This window comes from Lepidochelys kempii, chromosome 14, assembly GCF_965140285.1.
Source record: "Lepidochelys kempii isolate rLepKem1 chromosome 14, rLepKem1.hap1, whole genome shotgun sequence".
Classification (NCBI taxonomy): Eukaryota; Metazoa; Chordata; order Testudines; family Cheloniidae; genus Lepidochelys; species Lepidochelys kempii.
In genome coordinates, this window is record NC_136393.1 from 36,019,854 (window position 1) to 36,044,867 (window position 25,014).

The window sequence follows — 25,014 nt, forward strand, 5'->3', positions numbered from 1 at the left end:
TTGGGCCACACTGCCTTAGGAGCGTATTCTGTGACTCCGACCACCAGGCCGCGCTATCCCACAGGGGAAAGAGAATTTAGAGGAACTCTGGCCTTGGGCCACCCTGCTGTAGGAGCATATTCTACGGACTCTGGCCGCTAGCCATGCTATCCCACTAGGGCAAGTGGAGTTATATGGACTTTGGCTATTAAGCCACACAGTACTGACTACCGGAAGGGTAGTAAAACCAATGTAGATGCAGAGAGGTGCAGTCACACCTTGCCCCCACCCACCCCTGAATCAAAGGGGTTGATAAGGTACAATCCCCCCCACAAACACCATTAGACAGAATCACAACTACATTTGTAAGAGAGATCATACAGAGAAGTACCCTGCCTTGCCCAGCTCCCACTCACTGGTGATGACCCAGCTTTCACCCTTAGGGTATGTCTGCACTACAAAATTAGGTTGAATTTATAGAAGTCGATTTTTTAGAAAGCGATTTTATACAGTTGATTGTGTGTCCCCACTAAGTGCATTAAGTCGATGGAGTGTGTCCACAGTACCGAGGTTAGCCTCAATTTTCGGACCGTTGCACTGTGGGTAGCTATCCCACAGTTCCTGCAGTCTCTGCCGCCCATTGGAATTCTAGGTTGAGCTCCCAATGCCTGATGGGGCAAAAACAATGTCGCGGGTGGTTTTGGGTATATGTCATCAGTCCCCCTCCCTCCGTGAAAGCAATGGCAGACAATCATTTCACGCCTTTTTTCCATGCGGGCGCCATACTGCTTTCAGCAGACAGTGTAGTAGGACTGCAAACCGTCGTCATCAAATGACCATTTCTGCTGCCACTCTGCTCTCCTGGTGGTCTCACAGGTCCTCTATATGACCAGTTCCGCTGCAACTCTGCTCAGCTGCTCTTGTCTCGCCATTCCTCGGCAAGCGTGCAGACGATGCCGTAGGTCTGCAAAACTGGACATCCAACCACCACTTCCCCTGCAACTGTGCTCTCCTGCAGACGCCACACCATGGCAAGCATTGAGCCTGCTCAGACCACCACGGCAGTTATGAGCATTGTAAACACCTCGCGCATTATCAGGTAGTATATGCAGAACCAGAACCTGCAAAAGCAGGCGAGGAGGCGACGGGAGCGCGGTGACGAGAGTGATGAGGACATGGACACAGACTTCTCTCAAAGTACGGGCCCTGGCAATTTGACCATCCTGGTGGCAATGTGGCAGGCTCATGCCATGGAACGTCGATTCTGGACCTGGGAAACAAGCACAGATTGGTGGGACCACATAGTGTTGCAGGTCTGGGATGATTCCCAGTGGCTATGAAACTTTCGCATGAATAAGAACACTTACATGGAACTTTGTGACTTGCTTACCCCTGCCCTGAAGCACCAGAATACCAAGATGAGAGCATCCCTCACAGTTGAGAAGTGAGTGGCGATAGCCCTCTGGAAGCTTGCAATGCCAGACAGCTACCGGTCAGTCAGGAACAAATTTGGAGTGGGCAAATCTACTGTGGGGGCTGCTGTGATCCAAATAGCCAATGCAATCACTGAGCTGCTGCTATCAAGGGTAGTGACTCTGGGAAATGTGCTGGTCATAGTGGATGGCTTTGCTGCAATGGGATTTCCTAACTGTAGTGGGGCGATAGATGGAACCCATATCCCTGTCTTGGCACTGGCGCACAAAGGCAGCCAGTACATAAACAGCAAAGAGTACTTTTCAGTGGTGCTGCAAGCACTGGTGGATCACAAGGGACCTTTCACCAACATCAGCGTGGGATGGCCGGGAAAGGTACATGACGCTCGCATCTTCGGGAACTCTGGTCTGTATGAACAGCTTCAGCAAGGGACTTTATTCCCAGAGCAGAAAATAACCGTTGGGGATGTTGAAATGCCTATAGTTATCCTTGGGGACCCAGCCTACTCCTTAATGCCATGGCTCATGAAGCGGTACATAGGCACCCTAGACAGTAGTCAGAAGCTGTTCAACTATAGGCTGAGCAAGTGCAGAATGGTGGTAGAATGTGCATTTGAATGTTTAAAAGCGCGCTAGCGCAGTTTACTGACTCGGTTAGATCTCAGTGAAACCAGTATTCCCATTGTTATCACTGCCTGCTGTGTGTTCCGCAATATCTGTGAGAGTAAGGGGGAGATGTTTATGGCTGGGTGGGAGGCTGAGGCAAAGCGCCTGGCAGCTGATTACGCAGCCAGACACCAGGGTGATTAGAATAGCACAGCAGGGCGTGCTGTGCATCAGAGAAGCTTTGAAAACCAGTTTCATGGCTGACCAGGCTACGGTGTGACAGTTCTGTTTGTTTCTCCTTGATGAAAATCCGCCCCCTTGGTTCACTCTACTTCCCTGTTAGCCAATCGTCCTCCCCTCCCCACTTGGATCACTGCTTGCAGAGGCAATAAAGTCGTTGTTTCAAATTCATGCATTCTTTATTAATTCATCACACAAATAGGGGGATAACTGCCAAGGTAGCCCAGGAGGGGTGGGGGAGAAGGGAAGGACAAGGCCACACTGCACTTCAAAACTTATTGAATGCCAGGCTTCTGTTGCTTGGGCAGTCCTCTGGGTTGGAGTGGTTGGGTGCCCGGAGGGGGGCCTCCCCCCCGCGTTTTTGGGCGTCTGGGTGAGGAGGCTATGGAACTTGGGGAAGAGGGCGGTTGATTACACCAGGGCTTCAGTGGCAGTCTGTTTCTTTCCTGCACCTCAAACATACGCCGGAGCATGTCAGTTTGATCCTCCAGTAGCCTCAGCATTGCCTCCTGCCTGCTCTCATCATGCTGACGCCACCTCTCCTGTTGCTCCCGCCATCTATCCTCTTGTGTGTCCCTCCTGTCCTCGCGTTCATTTTGTGCTTTCCTGGACTCTGACATTGTCTACCTCCACACATTCTGCTGGGCTCTTTCAGTGGAGGAGGACTGCATGAACTCAGAGAACATTTCATCAAGTGTGTTTTTTTCGCCTTCTTATCTGTGCTAGCTTCTGGGATGGAGATGCTAGTGGCAGCGTTGAAACATTTGCAGCTGCGGGAGGAAAAAAAGGGAGAGTAAAATTGAAAAAGACACATTGGTCATTTAAAAGGAGGGACTGATGTGTTTGGGTTAACGTGCAGCACAAACCCAACTAACCCCGCCCCCAATTCTCTGGGATGATCGCTTCACCCCTCCCCCCACCGCATGGCTAACAGCAGGGAAGATTTCTATTCAGCCACAGGGAAACAGCCCAGCAGGAATGGCCACCTCTGAATGCCCCCTTAATACAATTCTCTTATTTCAACCAGGTGACCATGAATGATATCACTCTCCTGAGGATAACACAGAGAGATAAAGAATGGATGTTCCTTGAATGCCAGCAAACACTGGGACCACACGCTGCCATGCTTTCTTATACAATGATTCCAGACTACGTGCTACTGGCCTGGTGTGGTAAAGTGTCCTACCATGGAGGATGCAATAAGGCTGCCCTCCCCAGAAACCTTTTGCAAAGGCTTTGGGAGTACCTTCAGGAGAGCTTCATTGAGATGTCCCTGGAAGATTTCCACTCCATCCCCAGACAAGTTAACAGACTTTTCCAGTAGCTATAGTGGCCGTGAATGCATCCCAAGTCTTCAGGGCAAATTAATCATTAAACATACTTGCTTTTAAACTGTGTATTATATTTACAAAAGGTACACTCTCCAGAGGTGCCTTCTCCATCTTCAAGGTCTGGGAGCCCGGGTTGGGAGGGTATTGGCTCCAGGGTGATAAACAGTTCCTGGCTGTTGGTGAGAATGGTTTCTCTGCTTGCCTGGTGTGCGCTATCATCTTCCTCATTCCCAAAATCCTCATCCCTGTTGCGTGAGACTTCCTTGCAGGAGTCCATGTACAGGTGTGGGATAGTTGCAGGGGCACCCCTAGAATTGCATGAAGCTCAAAATAGAAGCAGCATCTCTGGGGCTCTGACCCCAAGTGGCCGTTTGCCTCTGTGGTTTTTTGGTAGGCTTGCCTGAGCTCCTTAAGTTTCATGCGGCACTGCTACGGGTCCCTGTTATAGCCTCTGTCCTTCATGCCCTTGGAGATTTTTGCAAATATTTGGCATTTTGTCTTTTGGAACTGAGTTCTGATAGCATGGATTCATCTCCCCATACAGCGATAAGATTCAGTACCTCCCGTTCGGTCCATGCTGGAGCTCTTTTGCGATTCTGGGATTCCACGGTCACCTCTGCTGATAAGATCTGCATGGTTACCTGTGCTGATCAGCTTGCCACAGTGGCCAAACAGGAAATGAAATTCAAAAGTTTATGAAGCTTTTCTTGTCTACCTGGCCAGTGCATCAGAGTTGAGAGTGCTGTCCAGAGCGGTCACAATGGAGTACTCTGGGATAGCTCCCGGAAGCTAATTGCGTCCACACTACCCCAAATTCGACTCGGCAATGTCTATTTCAGCGTTAATCCACTCGTCGGGGAGGAGTACAGAAATTGATTTTAAGAGCCCATTAAGTTGACAAAAATGGCTTTGATGTGCAGGGTTAAATCAATCTAACGCTGCTAAATTCGACCTAAACTTGTAGTGTAAACTAGGACTAAGTGTCCTGGGCTGAAAGTATTGTGTGGGGGAAAGTCCTTGCTTGCTAGTCCTGCCTCTGATGTGTGGGCTGAGATCCCTAAAAGGAGGATTCCGGCATGTTGTCTGTGGTCACCTCTGTTCCAGGACTGGTGAATATAGTGTAAAAACAAACAAGTTACTCTGAGAAATTACCCAGACTCCACATCACTGGTTTTCCAATGGGAAATCAATCTGCAAGACCTGAATTCTGCTACCGCTCAGCAGAAGGGTGAGAATATTGTTAAATAAACAAACATTAGTAATTACTGATAACATCAAAGTTCCTTGGGAGAAATATGTCCATTGGGGGTGTGAATGGGAGAGAGATTCTTCCATCCAAATCTTTCATTTGCAAACTATGGATTAAATTTACTTTGCATTCAGTTTCCTGTGTGTCTGTTAAACTGTGTGGCTTCTGCACCCAATCTGGCAGGCCTGAGTCATCTTAGCCATTGTTTTTTGTGCAATTGTTCCACTGAAGGCAATGGGACAATCGACATGAGTAAAGATTGCTGAGTAGTTTCAGTCTCTGCGTGGCCCTGTACTCCAGGGTCGCTGCATTATATTTCAGCCATGCAGAGCAATGACCTCATACAGCTAGTAGCAGAAAGGCGATTCCTCTGGGAGTGGGAGGTTGGTTGCATCAGGACAGTTGTTTGTACTGTCTGCACAGAAAACACAGCACTAATTCCCCAGACTCAACCTCTTCAGAGGTGGAATCAAGGGAGACACAGCCTTCCATGGAGGAGGATACAAATATGAGGGCTCTGCACTGTGTAAATGGAGGGGGAAGAGCATGTTCTAAGACAGATCGCAGCAGCTGCTCGTCCATTCAGGTAGATTCAGGTGTCTTTGCTGAGCAGATCCAGTTTCTACTGAATGATGAGACCCAAGTAGTTCAGTGGTGGAAACCGAGTCCTGGCTGCCAAACCCTGAGAAATAAGAAGTCATCACTCGAAGCTTGAGCTGTCCTGTTGTTACAGGTGTGTTGCGGTCCAAATACAAGACAGAACAAGCTTTAAGCAAGCAAGCAGGCTGGTCTGCCTTGTCAGCTTTCCACCCTCTCTTTTATTCTCTCCCCCCTCCTGCGCATTACATACTCCAACAGATAAAAGGAATACACTGGCTTTGTTTAATATTCTTATTTACCAATTTCTATCTACCGCATTCCTCGCTCTCGGGCCTTGAGCCCAGTCCTGGGAGGCTTCCCACGGTTCATGTCATCGGGGCGAGTTTCCAAGGTTCATGCCCTTGAGAGGAGCCGTGTGTGCAGTGCTCCTACACAACACTCAGGGTGTGCCCTGAATGTTGCCAAGCGCATGAACCCTGCATGAATCCTTCACAGATGAGCACCCTCTTCCTGATTGTGTTTCTATACCATCTTCCAAACAGGGGCATGAATGTGCTGTGTGAATATTGTTTGCAATGTTGTTGTAGCCGTGTTGGTCCCAGGATATTAGAGAGACAAGGTGGGTGAGGTGATATCTTTTACTGGATCAACTTCTGTTGGAGAGAGAGACAAGCTCTCTAGCTCTCATAAGCTTATCTGTTTCTCTCTCCAACAGAAGTTGGTCCAATAAAATATATTACCTCACTCACCTTGTCTCTGTGAATATTAGCAGTTTTAGCCTCACCGTCCCACAGCAGTGCCAGTCAATGTTAATAGCACCATTTAACAACGGGGAAATTGAGATATGTGTTTTGTGAAAGGTCCTCAGCTAAGGATCTGGCTCAGGATAACTAGGGTGAAGCCTGGAATAGAATAATGGAAATCAAAACCAAATAGGGTGACCAGATAGCAAGTGTAAAAACTGGGACGGGGTTTTGGGTAATAGGTGCCTATATGAGGAAAAAGCCCCCAAAATTGGGACTGTCCCTATAAAATCGGGACATCTGGTCACCCTAAAACTAAGTGAAGCTGATAGAAAGGAACATTAAAATGGCATGTTAGGTGGATAAAGTGTAAGAACTTAATTAGGAGGATGAGAGGGTATGTGAAGAATAAATGGTTTTAGTTAAAAGTAAATAAAAACTGCTTCACTATATCTGAGTCAGGCAGGTTGCAAGAGAATCCACGAGTCCACTGAACCCAGGGAATAAACAAGATATGGACATTGCTTAGGTGCTATGGTTGAGATTTTTAAAGCCACCTAGGAATTGGGTGTCCTAATCTCCTATTAGAATTAATGTCCCAATCCTATAGACAGTTTGACAACCTCCTCTCAAATGATTTCTTTGTATCGATTTTCACCAAAAAAGTGTTACCTGCACCAGGTCATCTTTTTTCATGGAACAGCCTGTCAGAAGCTGAAATATCAAAGAAGTAGCTTCCTGAACTAACTGGAATTTTGGGCTTCTCTGTATCACTTTAGGAGAACGTAGGAATTGCCAGATTAGATTAGACCCAAGGGCCATCCTGCCCAGTATCCTTCTCCAAGAGCGGGCAGTACTAGATGTTTCAAATGTAAGAACACTGCAATAGCAGTTCTGGGATAATCTCCCCTCACATGTGTCATGTTGGTCTATAATAGTTTTGGAATGGATATTAAACCTCATGTTTTGGGGGTTAAGCCAATCTCTATTGTTGCCATTAATTAGGATAACTCTGGATATTTATATGGCTGTCAGGAACATCCAATCTCTTCTGGAATCTAGTTAAGTCCTTCATATCAATGACTTCCTGTGGCAATGAGTGTGATGCTCCCAATGGGGATGCAAACGTGTGAGTGCCAAACTCAGGGCAGACAGTTTCAAACCAGGGCACAAACCCCCTCATTGCTTGTCAGTTCTAAACTTAGATTTCACCAACCAACTGCACCGAGTGCAAACTCCTCAGGCACTTTAACAGCCTTGACAGAGTCCCCTACACTCCCCTCCTTGGCTGCGCCGGTCTGTCCTGCCACCCAGGTGAGCGTATCTGTGGTACACGACCCCTTACGCCAAGAATCACAGCAATATTCAGGTTACTCCGGACTTCCCCCAGGTCATTTGCACTTTAGGTCTCACACCAAAGACGATGCTTGTAGCCAATCCTATAGTGACCTACTGTATAGGAAGATTTATTAAATAGGAAAAGGAAATGAGAGTTATTTACAAGGTTAAAGCAAGAAAATAGACCCATGAATGAGTCACAGTCTTAGGTTTCAAAAGGTGATACAGGCTTCTCTCAGCAGCAAGCTGTATTTGACCTTTAGGGCTATCCCAGGCTAAGCAGCTGGGGATCTCTTGCTAATGCCTAGAAACACTCTGCCCCAAGTGTGCAAGCAGCACAGAGATCCCTAGTTCCTTTTGTTTGAGGCTTTTATCCCCCTCCTGCCATCTGCTCTGAGTTGCAAACTCAATCCATTTGCATGACTCATTTTCATCGGGAGGAGAGCAGAACAATAAGAGTCTCTAGTCCTTTTGTTGATGTTTTCTCAATCTAGTTGTCAGGAGTTTCCAGTTGCAATATCCACCCATAGCCCACCCGGTATTAGGGTGACCAGATGTCCCGATGTTATAGGGACAGTCCCATTATTTGGGGCTTTGTCTTATATAAGTGTCTGTTACCCCTCCCCACCCCACATCCCTGTCCTGATTTTTCACACGTGCCATCTGGTCACCCCATCTGGTACTGATGGGTCTCCTTTTTCAGGAGAGGCTTAATGTCTGTGGAAGAGCAACTCTTCACACTCATTATCGTCCCTCTCCTGTATGGTGATGCATACTCACTGAAGCTCACTACAACCACTCAAATGTTAAATTACGATATGGAACAGACATTGCAGGGGAGATTAATGCAGGCAGCAACTGACAAGCATTCAGAGTCAAACATTAAACACTTCCATATAATTCTAGTACCCATTTTATCAATATTAACCTAGAAGGGAGCCAGACTGATTCCAGCTGTGTATGTTAGTGTCCTACTGAGACGGGGGGACCTTGGCATGAGCTAGCACTTGGTCTGCCAGCATCACAGTGAGTGCCACAGTTTACTTACACATTGGGTTAACAAGAATTTCATTTTCTAGATTTTAAGTTGCCCACCTTTAAATTTTGTTGTATGTCCCCCTTGTTCTTGGAGTAAGGGGCAGGGAAAACAGAAGTTCCCCATTCTACCATCTCCACGTTTCTGCAGAAAGAGGAGTGACAAGAACCTCCGCTGAGGATCCTGAGTCCTGGCCACTGAACCCTGAGAAACAAGAGCTCATCACTTCAAGCTTGGTCTGTCCTGTGGTTCCAGGTGAGCACCATCTTCCTGACTGCATTTCTATATCACCTTCCAAACAGGGGCATGAATGTGATTTGTGAATATTAGAAGGTCAAGGCGGGTGAGTTAATATCTTTTATTGGACCAACTTCTGGTGGTGAATGAGAGAAACTTTTGAGCAACACAGAGCTCTTCTACAGGTGAATATTAACAGTTTTAACCTCACTTTCCCACTGCAGTGCCAGTCAGCATTCATAGCAAAATTTCACGGAGATGGAGCATGAGATCCATGTCTTGTGTCAGGTCCTCAGTGGAGGATCTGCGCCACTGACACAAATGAAGCTACTTTGATTTACACCAGCTGAGGATCCAGCTCAGTGTGAGCCCCAATCATAGAATCACAGAACTGGAAGGGACCTCAAGAGGTCATCTAGTCCATTCCCCTGCACTCAAGGCAGGACTAAGTATTATGTACACCATCCCTGACAGGTGCTTGTCCAACCAGCTCTTAAAAATCTCCAATGATGGAGATTCCACAACCGCCCTAGGCAATTTATTCCAGTGCTTAACCACCCTGACAGTTAGGAAGTTTTTCCTAATGTCCAACCTAAACCGCCCTTGCTGCAATTTAAGCCCATTGCTTCTTGTCCTATCCTCAGAGGTTAAGAAGAACAATTTTTCTCCCTCCTCCTTCTAGCAACCTTTTATGTACTTGAAAACTCTTATGTCCCCTCTCAGTCTTCTCTTCTCCAGACTAAACAAACCCAATTTTTTCAATCTTCCCTCATAGTTCATGCTTTCTAGACTGTTAATCATTTTTCTTGCTCTTCTTTGGACTTGCTCCAGTTTGTTCACATCTTTCCTGAAATGTGGCACCCAGAACCTGACACAATACTCCATTTGAGGCCTAATCAGCACGGAGTAGAGCGGAAGAATTATTTCTCGTGTCTTGCTTACAACACTCCTGCTAATATATCACAGAATTATGTTTGCTTTTTTTGCAACAGTCTTACACTGTTTGACTCATATTTAGCTTGTGATCCACTATGACCCCCAGATCTCTTTCTGCAGTACTCCTTCCTAGGCAGTTATTTCCCATTTTGTATGTGTACAACTGATTGTTCTTTCTTAAGTGGAGTACTTTGCATTTGTCCTTATTGAATTTCATCCTATTTACTTCAGATCATTTCTCCAGTTTGTCCAGATCGTTTTGAATTTTAATCCTATCTTCCAAAGCACTTGCAAACCCTCTCAGTTTGGTAACAGCCACAAACTTTATAAGTGTACTCTCTATGCCATTATCTGAATCATTGATGAACATATTGAACAGAACCAGACCCAGGACCTATACCTGCAGGACCCCACTCGTTATGCCCTTCCAGCATGACTGTGAACTACTATAACTCCTCTCTGGGAATGGTTTTCCAACCAGTTATGCACCCACCTTATAGTAGCTCCATCTAGATTGTATTTCCCTAGTTTGTTTATGAGAAGGTCATGAGAGACAGCATCAAAAGCCTTACTGAAGCCAAGATATACCACATCTACTGCTTCCCCCCATCCACAAGGCTTGTTACCCTGTCAAAGAAAGCTATCAGGTTGGTTTGACATGATTTGTTCTTGACAAATCCATGCTGACTGTTACTTATCACCTCATTGTCTTCTAGGTGTTTGCAAATTGATTGCTTAATTATTTGCTCCATTACCTTTCCGGGTACAAAAGTTAAGCTGACAGGTCTGTAATTCTCCGGGTTGTCCTTATTTCCCTTTTTAAAGATGGGCACTATGTTTTACCTTTTCCAGTCTTCTGGAATGTCTCTGGTCTTCCATGACTTTTCAATGGGGTGGCGAGTGGTGATAGAGTCTTACTAACCCGGATCACACATGCCAGATTGTTTCTAGACTCTGAGTTCAGGGACAGCATCTCCCCCACCCCCACCACCCCAGTGCCTTTCTTGCTCCTGTATTATCATCCCACATTCACTATGGATGTGGAAGGTCACTCCCCAGTTAGGGTTGCACATCAGCCTGGTTTTACCCCTTCCTAAGATGCACCCTCCAAAGAGCTGTATTTTTTTACTGCTACATGGCTAATGTCAGGAAACACAAAAGGCATTGCCAGTCCCTCACCACGTCACCATCACCACCACAGGAACTAAGGGAGAATTTACTTCACTTCATAAATTATGCGAAACTGATCTCTTGTGAGGGGGTGAAAATTGTTCCTTTTCCTACAGGGAACTGAAAGGCTGAATATACCAGGATATATTGTTAGATTTATTTCCATTAATTATAACACAAGATTGGTGCCTAAGGACACTAGACTGCATTGGAGATCTCATTACAAGGTTTCAGTTGATGTATTTATTGATTTTGACTCCTGTCATAAATATAAAGGGAAGGGTAAACCCCTTTGAAATCCCTCCTGGCCAGGGGAAAGCTCCTCTCACCTGTAAAGGGTTAAGAAGCTAAAGGTAACCTCGCTGGCACCTGACCAAAATGACCAATGAGGAGACAAGATACTTTCAAAAGCTGGGAGGAGGGAGAGGAACAAAGGGTCTGTCTGTAGTCGTCTTGGCCGGGGACAGAACAGGAATGGAGTCTTAGAACTTTTAGTAAGTAATCTAGCTAGGTATGTGTTAGATTATGATTTCTTTAAATGGCTGAGAAAAGAATTGTGCTGAATAGAATAACTATTTCTGACTGTGTATCTTTTTTGTAACTTAAGGTTTTGCCTAGAGGGGTTCTCTATGTTTTTGAATCTAATTACCCTGTAAGATATCTACCATCCTGATTTTACAGGGGGGATTTCTTTATTTCTATTTACTTCTATTTTTTATTAAAAGTCTTCTTGTAAAACACTGAATGCTTTTTCATTGTTCTCAGATCCAAGGGTTTGGGTCTGTGGTCACCTATGCAAATTGGTGAGGCTTTTTATCCAACATTTCCCAGGAAAGGGGGGGTGCAAGTGTTGGGAGGATTGTTCATTGTTCTTAAGATCCAAGGGTCTGGATCTGTAGTCGCCTAAGCAAATTGGTGAGGCTTTTTACCAAACCTTGTCCAGGAAGTGGGGTGCAAGGTTTTGGGAAGTATTTTGGGGGGAAGGACGCGTCCAAACAGCTCTTCCCCAGTAACCAGTATTAGTTTGGTGGTGGTAGCGGCCATTCCAAGGATAACGGGGGTAATATTTTGTACCTTGGGGAAGTTTTGACCTAAGCTGGTAAAGATAAGCTTAGGAGGTTTTTCATGCAGGTCCCCACATCTGTACCCTAGAGTTCAGAGTGGGGGAGGAACCTTGACATGGTGGCACAGTGGTGGGATTAACCTGAAATCATTTTGAGATCCAGTTGAGATTTTTTGAACTAGAAATACAGATTTTAAAAAGGAATTTTTAGGAAGTCCAGAAGGCAGCTTTGAAACTGAAAGCAGCTTGGTTTCTCTCTGCTTTGTGGCCAAGCAGAGACAAAAGGGGATTATCTTGTGAATTGCAGGTTTTCTTTGCCTGGAGGCAGGGTACTTAACTCCTGCAGGGAAATTCACAGTCTTCCAACCCAGAGGTTTTTTTTTTTTTTTCTTTTCTTCCTAAAAGTAAATAGGGGGTGTGTGCTCTACCCATTTGCCTGGAGACAAAAGTGGCAGGGTTTTTTTTAGGATTTTGATTTTTTTTTTTGTTTGTTTTACAAGGAGCACAGGTTTGAAAAGAAATTTTTTTCTTCTTTGGGCTGGGTAAGCAGGTTTCCAAGTAGTTGGAGGTTTTTTGCTTTAATTTGGGCCCAGAGCAGAGACAAGGGAATTGTCTTTTTCTGTAGGCTGACAATCACTATCAGAGAATAGGTATTCTATTCCAGCACAGCAAAATTTTACAGCCAAGTTTTGTTTGTTTATTTCTAAACCTCGGGTGTAAAGTTAGTTAAAAACAGAGAGGTTAGAATGGCCAAATCCTCAGCTCGACTACAGCTGGAATTAGCCAAATTTCAGGCTGAGGAAAAACAAAGGGAACATGAAAGACAGATAGAACTCATGCAGCTGAAGAAGGAACAAGAAAGGGAGGCAGAACAACACCAAGAGGCTGCCCACAAGAGGGAAATGGAGGCAAGGAAGCATGTGGAGGAGGAGAGGGAAAAAGAGAGGAAGCATGTGGAGGAGGAGAAGGAAAAAGAGAGGAAGCATGTGGAGGAGATGGAGAGGATAAAGGCCCAGCAGAATATACCAACAAACCCTAGCAATCCTTCTCCAGGTACCACTTCCCATCCCAGAAAGTTCCCCACCTACAAGGCAGGTGATGATACTGAGGCCTTCTTAGAAAACTTCGAAAGGGCCTGCCTTGGGTACAACATCTCTACTGACCAATACATGGTAGAGCTGAGGCCGCAGCTCAGTGGACCCTTAGCTGAGGTGGCAGCTGAAATGCCTAAAGAACACATGAACAAGTATGAACTGTTTAAATCCAAGGCGAGAGTCAGAATGGGGATAACACCCGAGCAGTCTCGTCGGAGGTTCAGAGCCCTAAGGTGGAAACCAGACATGTCATTTACCCGACATGCCTACCACATTGTAAAACATTGGGATGCCTGGATATCAGGAGCAAGTGTTGAATCTCCAGTAAATTTGCCCTTCCTAATGCAAATGGAACAATTCTTAGAGGGTGTTCCTGAGGAAATAGAAAGATACATCCTAGATGGGAAACCCAAAACTGTAATTGAGGCAGGAGAGATTGGAGCCAGATGGGTGGAGGTGGCAGAGAAGAAGAAAACTGGTCGCAGTTGGAGCGGAGACCAGAAGGGACCACCCCAGACCACACCCTATTACCGGGGGCCGCCCAAAGCCCCACCTACCTCCCAAAGAACCCTCCAGACCCCTTATCGTCCCACCACCCCGTTCTCCAGCAACCCTCCTCGCCCCAGTGACCCGTCAGCTGGACGATGTTTTAAGTGTAACGAGCTGGGGCATGTAAAGGCCAACTGCCCCAAGAACCCCAACAGATTACAGTTCATTGCACCGGAATCACACCAGAGGTCCACAGGCCCAGATACCTCCCAGATACCCTTGGAGCGGAGGGAAACTGTGAGTGTGGGTGGGAAGAAGGTCACCGCGTGGAGGGACACCGGAGCACAAGTGTCAGCTATCCATGCTTCCTTAGTGGACCCCAATTTAATCAACCCAGAGATCCAAGTGACGATTCAACCCTTCAAGTCCAACTCTTTCAATTTGCCTACAGCCAAGTTGCCTGTCCAGTACAAGGGCTGGTCAGGAATGTGGACTTTTGCAGTCTATGATGATTATCCCATCCCCATGCTGTTGGGGGAAGACTTGGCCAATCATGTGAAGCAGGCCAAGAGGGTGGGAATGGTCACCCGCAACCAGGCTAAACAAGCCGTGAGGCCTAGCTCTGTTCCGGAAACTTCTATCAGGACCCAGTCAGAGGTGATGGACCTGGACCCCAGGCCAATGTCTGCAACAGCAGTAGTGGATCCAGTCCCAGAGACCCAGACGGAACCAGTCCCAGAACCGGAACCAGCCGAACAACCAACACCAGACCCCGTGTCAGCACTGAATCCAGTACTTGCAACCTCAACACCAGAGGGCCCCACCGAACCTGAACTGGCAGCAGCCGATAACCCTACACAAGAGGCTCAGCCGGAGCCTGAATCCCAACATAGTGCACCAGCGGAGAGCGGTTCACAGTCAACAGAAACAGCTCCATCCCCTATATCGCTTCCAGAGGGACCAAGCCTAGGTCCACAATCCCATGAGGAACTGATGTCTCCAGCATCAAGGGAACAGTTCCAGACCGAACAGGAAGCAGATGAAAGCCTCCAGAGAGCTTGGACGGCGGCACGGAGCAACCCACCGCCTCTCAGCTCTTCTAATCGATCCAGGTTTGTTGTAGAAAGAGGACTTTTATACAAGGAAACTCTTTCTGGGGGACACCAGGAAGACTGGCATCCTCAGAGACAGTTGGTAGTTCCAACTAAATACCGGGCCAAGCTCTTGAGCTTAGCCCATGATCACCCTAGTGGCCATGCTGGGGTGAACAGGACCAAAGACCGTTTGGGGGGGTCATTCCACTGGGAGGGAATAGGCAAGGATGTTTCTACCTATGTCCAGTCTTGTGAGGTGTGCCAAAGAGTGGGAAAACCCCAAGACCAGGTCAAAGCTCCTCTCCAGCCACTCCCCATCATTGAAGTTCCATTTCAGCGAGTAGCTGTGGATATTCTGGGTCCTTTTCCGAAAAAGACACCCAGAGGAAAGCAGTACATACTGACTTTCATGGATTTTGCCACCCGATGGCCGGAAGCAGTAGCTCTAAGCAACACCAGGGCTAAAAGTGTGTGCCAGGCACTAGCAGACATTTTTGCCAGGGTAGGTTGGCCCTCCGACATCCTCACAGATGCAGGGACTAATTTCCTGGCAGGAACTATGAAAAACCTTTGGGAAGCTCATGGGGTAAATCACTTGGTTGCCACTCCTTACCATCATCAAACAAATGGCATGGTGGAGAAGTTTAATGGAACTTTGGGGGCCATGATACGTAAATTCGTAAATGAGCACTCCAATGATTGGGACCTAGTATTGCAGCAGTTGCTCTTTGCCTACAGAGCTGTACCACATCCCAGTTTAGGGTTTTCCCCATTTGAACTTGTATATGGCCGTGAGGTTAAGGGGCCATTGCAGTTGGTGAAGCAGAAATGGGAGGGATTTACACCTTCTCCAGGAACTAACATTCTGGACTTTGTAACCAACCTACAAAACACCCTCCGAACCTCTTTAGCCCTTGCTAGAGAAAACTTACAGGATGCTCAAAAAGAGCAAAAAGCCTGGTATGATAAACATGCCAGAGAGCGTTCCTTCAAAGTAGGAGACCAGGTCATGGTCTTAAAGGCGCTCCAGGCCCATAAAATGGAAGCATCGTGGGAAGGGCCATTCGTGGTCCAGGAGCGCCTGGGAGCTGTTAATTATCTCATAGCATTCCCCACCTCCAACCGAAAGCCTAAGGTGTATCATATTCATAGATTCATAGATATTTAGGTCAGAAGGGACCATTATGATCATCTAGTCTGACCTCCTGCACAATGCAGGCCACAGAACTTCACCCACCACTCCTAAAAAAGACCTCACACCTATATCTGTGCTATTGAAGTCCTCAAATTGTAGTTTGAAGACCTCAAGGAGCAGAGAATCCTCCAGCAAGTGACCCATGCCCCATGCTACAGAGGAAGGCGAAAAACCTCCAGGGCCTTCCAATCTGCCCTGGAGGAAAATTCCTTCCCGACCCCAAATATGGCGATCAGCTAAACCCTGAGCATATGGGCAAGATTCATCAGCCAGATACTACAGAAAATTCTTTCCCGGGTAACTTGGATCTTACCCCATCTAAAAACCCATCACAGGCCATTGGGCCTATTTACCATGAATATTTAATTACCAAAACCATGTTATCCCATCATACCATCTCCTCCATAAACTTATCGAGTTTAATCTTAAAGCAAGATAGATCTTTTGCCCCCACTACTTCCCTCGGAAGGCTATTCCAAAACTTCACTCCTCTGATGGTTAGAAACCTTCGTCTAATTTCTAATCTAAATTTCCTAGTGGCCAGTTTATATCCATTTGTTCTTGTGTCCACATTGGTACTGAGTTTAAATAATTCCTCTCCCTCTCTGGTATTTATCCCTCTGATATATTTATAGAGAGCAATCATATCTCCCCTCAACCTTCTTTTAGTTAGGCTAAACAAGCCAAGCTCCCTGAGTCTCCTTTCATAAGACAAGTTTTCCATTCCTCGGATCATCCTAGTAGCCCTTCTCTGTACCTGTTCCAGTTTGAATTCATCCTTCTTAAAGATGGGAGACCAGAACTGCACACAGTATTCCAGGTGAGGTCTCACCAGTGCCTTATATAACGGTACTAAAACCTCCTTATCCCTACTGGAAATACCTCTCCCGATGCATCCCAAGACGACATTAGCTTTTTTCACAGCCATATCACATTGGCAGCTCATAGTCAACCTATGATCAACCAATACTCCAAGGTCCTTTTCCTCCTCCGTTACTTCTAGTTGATGCGTCCCTAGCTTATAACTAAAATTCTTGTTATTAATCCCTAAATGCATGACCTTACACTTCTCACTATTAAATTTCATCCTATTCCTATTACTCCAGTTTACAAGGTCATCCAGATCCTCCTGTAGGGTATCCCTGTCCTTCTCTAAATTAGCAATACCTCCCAGCTTTGTATCATCTGCAAACTTTATTAGCACACTCCCACTTTTTGTGCCCAGGTCAGTAATAAAAAGATTAAATAAGATTGGTCCCAAAACTGATCCTTGAGGAACTCCACTGGTAACCTCCCTCCAACTTGACAGTTCACCTTTCAGTAGGACCCGTTGTAGTCTCCCCTTTAACCAATTCCCTATCCACCTTTCAATTTTCCTATTGATGCCCATCTTATCCAATTTAACTAATAATTCCCCATGTGGCACAGTATCAAACGCCTTACTAAAATCTAAATAAATTAGATCCACTGCGTTTCCTTTATCTAAAAAATCTGTTACTCTCTCAAAGAAGGAAATCAGGTTGGTTTGGCACGATCTACCTTTTGTAAAACCATGTTGTATTTTGTCCCATTTACCATTGACTTCAATGTCCTTAACTACCTTCTCCTTCAAAATTTTTTCCAAGACCTTGCATACTACAGATGTCAAACTAACAGGCCTATAATTACTTGGATCACTTTTTTTCCCTTTCTTAAAAATAGGAACTATGTTAGCAATTCTCCAATCATATGGTACAACCCCTGAATTTACAGATTCATTAAAAATTCTTGCTAATGGGCTTGCAATTTCTTGTGCCAATTCTTTTAATATTCTTGGATGAAGATTATCTGGGCCCCCCGATTTAGCCCCATTAAGCTGTTTGAGTTTCGCTTCTACCTCAGATATGGTGATGTCTACCTCCATATCCTCATTCCCATTTATCATGCTACCATTATCCCTAAGATCCTCTTTAGTCTTATTAAAGACTGAGGCAAAGTATTTGTTTAGATATTGGGCCATGCCTAGATTATCCTTGACCTCCACTCCATCCTCAGTTTTTAGCGGTCCCACTTCTTCTTTCTTTGTTTTCTTCCTATTTATATGACTATAGAACCTTTTACTATTGGTTTTAATTCCCTTTGCAAGGTCCAACTCTACTTGACTTTTAGCCTGTCTCACTTTATCCCTACATATTCTGACCTCAATAAGGTAGCTTTCCTTACTGATCCCTCCCTTCTTCCACTCCCTATATGCTTTCTGCTTTTTCTTAATTACCTCTCTAAGATGCTAATATTATTAATATTATTAATAATATTAATTCTCTAAAGCCCTTTTATTCCAGAGAATTAAAGGTTTGTCAGTTTACAGCCCAGGGAGGAGACGACGCTGAGTGGCCTGAAGGTGTCTACTACGAAGGGAAATGTGCTGGTGGTGTGGAAGAGGTGAACCTCTCCATGACCCTTGGGCGTATGCAGCGACAGCAGATCCAGGAGCTGTGCACTAGCTACGCGCCAACGTTCTCAGCCACCCCAGGACTGACTGAACGGGCATACCACTCCATTGACACAGGTAATGCTCACCCAATTAGGGTCCAACCTTACCGGGTGTCTCCTCAAGCTAAAACTGCTATAGAACGGGAGATCCAGGATATGTTACAGATGGGTGTAATCCGCCCCTCTGAAAGTGCATGGGCATCTCCAGTGGTTCTAGTTCCCAAACCAGATGGGGAAATACGTTTTTGCGTGGACTACCGTAAGCTAAATGCTGTAACTCGCCCAGACAACTATCCCATGCCACGCACAGATGAACTATTAGAGAAACTGGGAAGGGCCCAGTTCATCTCTACCTTGGACTTAACCAAGGGGTACTGGCAGGTACCGCTAGATGAATCTGCCAAGGAAAGGTCAGCCTTCATCACACATCTCGGGCTGTATGAATTTAATGTACTCCCTTTCGGGCTGCGAAATGCACCCGCCACTTTCCAAAGACTTGTAGATGGTCTCCTAGCGGGATTAGGAGAATATGCAGTCGCCTACCTTGACGATGTGGCCATATTTTCGGATTCCTGGGCAGACCACCTGGAACATCTACAAAAAGTCCTTGAGCGCATAAGGGAGGCAGGACTAACTGTTAAGGCTAAGAAGTGTCAAATAGGCCTAAACAGAGTGACTTACCTTGGACACCAGGTGGGTCAAGGAACTATCAGCCCCCTACAGGCCAAAGTGGATGCTATCCAAAAGTGGCCTGTCCCAAAGTCAAAGAAACAGGTTCAATCCTTCTTAGGCTTGGCCGGTTATTACAGACGATTTGTACCGCACTACAGCCAAATCGCTGCCCCACTGACAGACCTAACCAAAAAGAAACAGCTAAATGCTGTTCAGTGGACCGGAAAGTGTCAGAAGGCCTTTAACAAGCTTAAAGCGACACTCATGTCTGACCCTGTACTAAGGGCCCCAGACTTTGATAAACCGTTCCTAGTAACCACAGATGCATCCGAGCGTGGTGTGGGAGCAGTTTTAATGCAGAAAGGACCTGATCAAGAATTCCACCCTGTAGTGTTTCTCAGCAAAAAACTGTCTGAGAGGGAAAGCAACTGGTCAGTCACTGAAAAAGAATGTTATGCCATTGTCTACGCTCTGGAAAAGCTACGCCCATATGTTTGGGGACGGCGTTTCCACCTGCAAACCGACCATGCTGCACTAAAGTGGCTTCACACCGTCAAAGAAACTAACAAAAAACTTCTTCGGTGGAGTTTAGCTCTCCAAGATTTTGATTTCGACATCCAACACATCTCAGGAGCTTCTAACAAAGTGGCTGATGCACTCTCCCGTGAAAGTTTCCCAGAATCAACTGGTTAAAATCGTCCTTGAGATGTGGAAAATATTGTTAGTCTTTATGTACTTGGTAGTATATTTAGAGATGCATGTGTCTTATTAACTCTGTTTTTCCTAGAGCTCCAGGAAGAAATCCCAGCCAGTGTTTCACCCTAGCTGAGATTTGGGGGGCGTGTCATAAATATAAAGGGAAGGGTAAACCCCTTTGAAATCCCTCCTGGCCAGGGGAAAGCTCCTCTCACCTGTAAAGGGTTAAGAAGCTAAAGGTAACCTCGCTGGCACCTGACCAAAATGACCAATGAGGAGACAAGATACTTTCAAAAGCTGGGAGGAGGGAGAGGAACAAAGGGTCTGTCTGTAGTCGTCTTGGCCGGGGACAGAACAGGAATGGAGTCTTAGAACTTTTAGTAAGTAATCTAGCTAGGTATGTGTTAGATTATGATTTCTTTAAATGGCTGAGAAAAGAATTGTGCTGAATAGAATAACTATTTCTGACTGTGTATCTTTTTTGTAACTTAAGGTTTTGCCTAGAGGGGTTCTCTATGTTTTTGAATCTAATTACCCTGTAAGATATCTACCATCCTGATTTTACAGGGGGGATTTCTTTATTTCTATTTACTTCTATTTTTTATTAAAAGTCTTCTTGTAAAACACTGAATGCTTTTTCATTGTTCTCAGATCCAAGGGTTTGGGTCTGTGGTCACCTATGCAAATTGGTGAGGCTTTTTATCCAACATTTCCCAGGAAAGGGGGGGTGCAAGTGTTGGGAGGATTGTTCATTGTTCTTAAGATCCAAGGGTCTGGATCTGTAGTCGCCTAAGCAAATTGGTGAGGCTTTTTACCAAACCTTGTCCAGGAAGTGGGGTGCAAGGTTTTGGGAAGTATTTTGGGGGGAAGGACGCGTCCAAACAGCTCTTCCCCAGTAACCAGTATTAGTTTGGTGGTGGTAGCGGCCATTCCAAGGATAACGGGGGTAATATTTTGTACCTTGGGGAAGTTTTGACCTAAGCTGGTAAAGATAAGCTTAGGAGGTTTTTCATGCAGGTCCCCACATCTGTACCCTAGAGTTCAGAGTGGGGGAGGAACCTTGACAACTCCTAAGGCATGGCATGATTCTGGCCATTGTCAGAAGTGAAATACAGCATTTAAGTGTCATTGTTAAGCTCTGGTATGTCACTAGATGGGATTTGATATGACAGAACAGATCATTTCTCTATCAGTAATTGGCCACCATGGAAACGGGCTGTTATAGCAGTCATTGGTATCCATGTAGACCACCCTCTTCCCCATCAGAGTGAAGTTCTGTCCTCAGACTGAGACTCATAGAATACCAGGGTTGAAGAGACCTCAAGAGGTCATCTAGTCCAACCCCCTGCTCAAAGCAGTACCAATCCCCAACTAAATCATCTGCTTTTCTTTAAATTTTTTGCCCCAGATCCCTAAATGGCCCCCTCAAGGATTGAACTCACAACCCAGGGTTTAGCAGGTCAATGTTCAAACCACTGAACTATCCCTCCCCCCACAAAAGGAATAATGACCTGTTTCCACCCTGTTTCCACTCCTGGCACTTTGCTCTGAAATCTACATTTAGTCTTAACATTTCAGCCTTTAACCAGGAGAGGAAGGGGAGTTTCTGAATATTTATGGAATTAACTCACAAGGTTTGATTAACTTTTAACTCCATGCCCTTCTGATTCAATCACACAGGTTTATTGTTCCTAGACTCAACCCATGGCAGACTGGAGAAAGCAAACGACCATCACAGAATTCTTACTCCTGGGATTCAGGGAGCTCCCTGACCTACAAATTCTTCTCTTCCTGATATTCCTAGTGATCTACATGGCAACCATGTCTGGGAACACCCCCATCGTGGTGCTCATTGTGGCTCATCAGCACCTTCACACCCCCATGTACTTCTTCCTGGGGAATTTGTCCTGCCTGGAGACCTGCTACACCACAACCATCCTGTTCCAGATGCTGGCCAGTCTCCTGACTGGGGACAGAACCATCTCAGTCAGTGGCTCCATCACACAACTGTATTTCTCTGGGTCTCTGGCAGGTATGGAATTCTGTTTCCTAGCAGCGATGTCTTATGATCGGTATTTAGCAATATGTAAACCCCTACACTATTCAACTCTTATGAATACCAGGTTTTGCCTCCATTTGGCTGCTGGCTCCTGGTTAAATGGTTTTTTGGATCTTACCATTTTTATCTTATTCCTATCACAGTTAATATTCTGTGGCCCAAATGAAATTGACTATTTCTATTATGATCCCATTCCACTGATAGAGCACTCCTGCAGTGACACCCACATGGTCATATTGGGGGATTTCATACTAGCCTGTGTATTCACCCGGCCTCCATTCCTACTAACCCTGACGTCCTATAAGTGCATCATCGCCACCATCCTGAGAATCCCTTCCACCACCGGGAGGCAAAAGGCCTTTTCTACCTGCTCCTCTCACCTCATTGTGGTGACAATTTTCTATGGAACCCTAATGATTGTGTACCTGCTACCGAAACATGATACACTGAGAGACCTGAACAAAGTGCTCTCTCTTTGCTACACGGTCCTGACTCCCCTGTTAAACCCGATCATCTACAGCCTGAGAAACAGAGAGGTCAAGGAAGCCTTGAGCAAAGCAGTCAGTAAATGTGGCTTTCACAAAAAACACGCAGAGACTCTGAGATAATAACATAGCCTGAGGTTTTGAAAGCTGCCTGGGTTATTTCAGCAATCATCCCCCATTAAAATTAAGTTGAAAAGTCCCAGTTAAAATCTAAGCACTCAATGTTGTCCATTTTAGTAGAAAGACCACTGAGGAAAAACTATGTTTCCATCATGGAGTTTTTAACTGGGTACTAGGCAGAGTGGAGACAAAATTTTAACCGATTTTTATATCTGTAAAAAAGCCATTTTTGTCAAAATAAATGTTTGGAGAATAAAAATACTAACTCCTGGTGCAGCATATGTGGGGACATAAACCTGGGAAATCTGCCACCTCTTAAATTGTGCTTATTGCCAGCATAGCCCTCTGCAAACCAACCACCTTTACTGTGCTCACACAGGCCGGATGCAAACAACCAGGCCCCAGCAGAGACCTCTGGACACTTCACCAGGAACAGTGTTATAGCCTTTCTTGCCCTTCCACTTTGGCTGCTGTAAGAATCCCTCTAGGCAAAACCTTAAGTTACAAAAAGACACAAAATGGTCTAGGTGGCAACATGTTGTAAAGGTGAGACCATTGGGTCTGTGTTCACCTATGCAAATTGGTGAGGATTTTTATCAAGCCTTCCCCACGAAAGGGGATGTAGGGTTTGGGAGGATTTGGTGGGGGTGGGGGGGGGAAAGATGTTTCCAAGAGGGCTCTTTCCCTGTTATATACGTATTAGGTGCTTGGTGGTGGCAGCAATAAAGTCCAAGGGCAAAAGGTAAAATAGTTTGTATCTTGGGGAAGTTTTAACCTAAGCTGGTAAAAATAAGCTTAGGGTTTTTTTCATGCAAGTCCCCACATCTGTACCCTAGAGTTCAGAGTAGGGAAGGAACCTTGACATAGTGATAGAGTGGTGGGATTAACTTGAAATCATTTTGAGATCAATTTGAGATTTTTTGAACAAGAAGCAGAGATTTTAAAAAGGAAATTTTCCTTTGGGCTGCTGGAAAGCAGGTTTTCAGCTAAAAGCAGTTAGAGTTTTTTTGTCTCTGCTTGGGGGCCAGAGCAGAGACAAAAGGGAATTGTCTTTTGTGAGCTGGAGTTTTCTCTACCTAAAGGCAGGGTAGTTAACCTCCTGCAGGGAAATTCACAATTCTTCACAGACCTGAAGAAGTTTTTTTTTTTTTACCTAAGAGCAACTAGAGGGGTTTTCTGTCTATTTGCCTGGAGACAAAGGTGTTAGGGTTTTTTTTAAGGATTTTTCTGTAGGCTGACAATCACTATCAGAGAACATAGGTATCCGGTTACAGTACAGCAAAATTTTACAAGCCAAGTTTTTTGTTTGTTTTATTTCTAACTCTCGGGTGTAAAGTTAGTTAAAAACAGAGAGGCAAACATGACAGAGCCCAAAACAGAAACAGTCAAAGAGGCTGCCCACAGGAGAGCTATGGAGGCAAAGGAAAAAGAAATGGAGGAAAAGGAAAAAGCCCAGGAGGCTGCCCACAGGAGAGCTGTGGAGACAAAGAAAAAAGAATGGAAGCATGCTGAGGAGGAAAGGGAGCTACCCACAGGAGAGCTATGGAGGCAAGGGAAAAAGAAATGGAGGAAAAGGAAAAAGAGAGGAAGCATGCACGGGAGATGGAGAAGTAAAAGGCTCAGCAGAATAGCAATCCTTCTCCAGGTACCGCTTCACATCCCAGGAAGTTCCCCACCTACAAGGCAGGCGATGATACCGAGGCCTTCTTAGAAAACTTCGAAAGGGCCTACCTTGGATACAGCATCTCTACAGACCAATACATGGTAGAGCTGAAGCTGCAGCTCAGTGGACCCTTAGCTGAGGTGGCGGCTGAAATGCCTAAGGAACACATGAACAAATATGAACTGTTTAAAACCAAGGTGAGAGTCAGAATGGGGCTAACACCTGAGCATTCCCACCAACGGTTCAGAGCCCTAAGGTGGAAACCAGACGTGTCATTTACCCGACATGCCGACCACATTGTGAAACATTGGGATGCCTGGATATTGGGAGCAAGTGTTAAAGCTCCAGAAGATTTGCCCTTCCTAATGCAAATGTAGCAGTTCTTAGAGGGTGTTCCTGAGGAAATAGAAAGATACATCCTAGATGGGAAGCCCACAACTGTAATCAAGGCGGGAGAGATTGGAGCCAAATGGGTGGAGGTGGCAGAAAAGAAAAAAACTGGTCGCAGTTGGAGCGGAGACCAGAAGGGACAATCTCAGACCACACCCTACTACCGGGGGCAGCCCAAGGCCCCACCTATCCCCCAAGGAACCCTCCAGACACTTTATCATCCCGCCACACCGTTCTCCAGCAACCCACCTCGCCCCAGTGATACGTCAGCTGGACGATGTTTTAAATGTAACTAGCCGGGGCATGTGAAGGGCAACTGCCCCAAGAACCCCAACAGATTACAGTTCATTGCACCGGAATCACCCCAGAGGTCCTCAGGCCCAGATACCTCCCAGATACCTTTGGAGCGGAGGGAAACTTTGAGTGTGGGCAGGAAGAAGGTCACCGCATGGAGGGACACCGGAGCACAAGTGTCAGCTATTCAGGCTTCCTTAGTGGACCCCAATTTAATCAACCCAGAGATCCAAGTGACGATTCAACCCTTCAGGTCCAACTCTTTCAATATGCCTACAGCCAAGTTGCCTGTCCAGTACAAGGGCTGGTCAGGAATGTGGACTTTTGCAG

General features: G+C 45.8%; 1 protein-coding gene and 1 long non-coding RNA gene across 3 annotated transcripts in view; both read left to right on the top strand.

The window, feature by feature from the left end:
* LOC140898298 (uncharacterized) overlaps positions 1 to 3,599 on the top strand; it is a 97,141-nt gene extending 93,542 nt beyond the window's left edge. Inside the window, exon 3 of the long non-coding RNA XR_012154944.2 lies at positions 3,286 to 3,599. This is a non-coding gene — a long non-coding RNA (uncharacterized LOC140898298). The remainder of the gene's footprint in view (positions 1 to 3,285) is intronic.
* A 631-nt stretch (positions 3,600 to 4,230) lies between these two features.
* On the top strand, positions 4,231 to 22,507 carry LOC140897777 (olfactory receptor 11A1). 2 transcript variants are annotated; one of them, XM_073310803.1, is made up of 3 exons: positions 4,231 to 4,817; positions 8,706 to 8,810; positions 21,354 to 22,507. In XM_073310803.1, exon 3 carries the CDS (start codon positions 21,378 to 21,380, stop codon positions 22,338 to 22,340), a length of 963 nt encoding a protein of 320 aa, XP_073166904.1. In that variant the 5' UTR covers positions 4,231 to 4,817; positions 8,706 to 8,810; positions 21,354 to 21,377; the 3' UTR covers positions 22,341 to 22,507. The 2 variants fall into 2 exon arrangements, with proteins under 2 accessions (XP_073166904.1, XP_073166905.1); XM_073310804.1 differs by lacking the exon at positions 4,231 to 4,817 and having other exon boundaries at positions 8,676 to 8,810.
* The last annotated feature ends 2,507 nt before the right edge of the window (positions 22,508 to 25,014 follow it).

Bases quoted from the DNA above. Each gene is read 5' to 3' on its own strand.
- LOC140897777 (XM_073310803.1), top strand. From the start codon at position 21,378: ATGGCAGACTGGAGAAAGCAAACGACCATCACAGAATTCTTACTCCTG.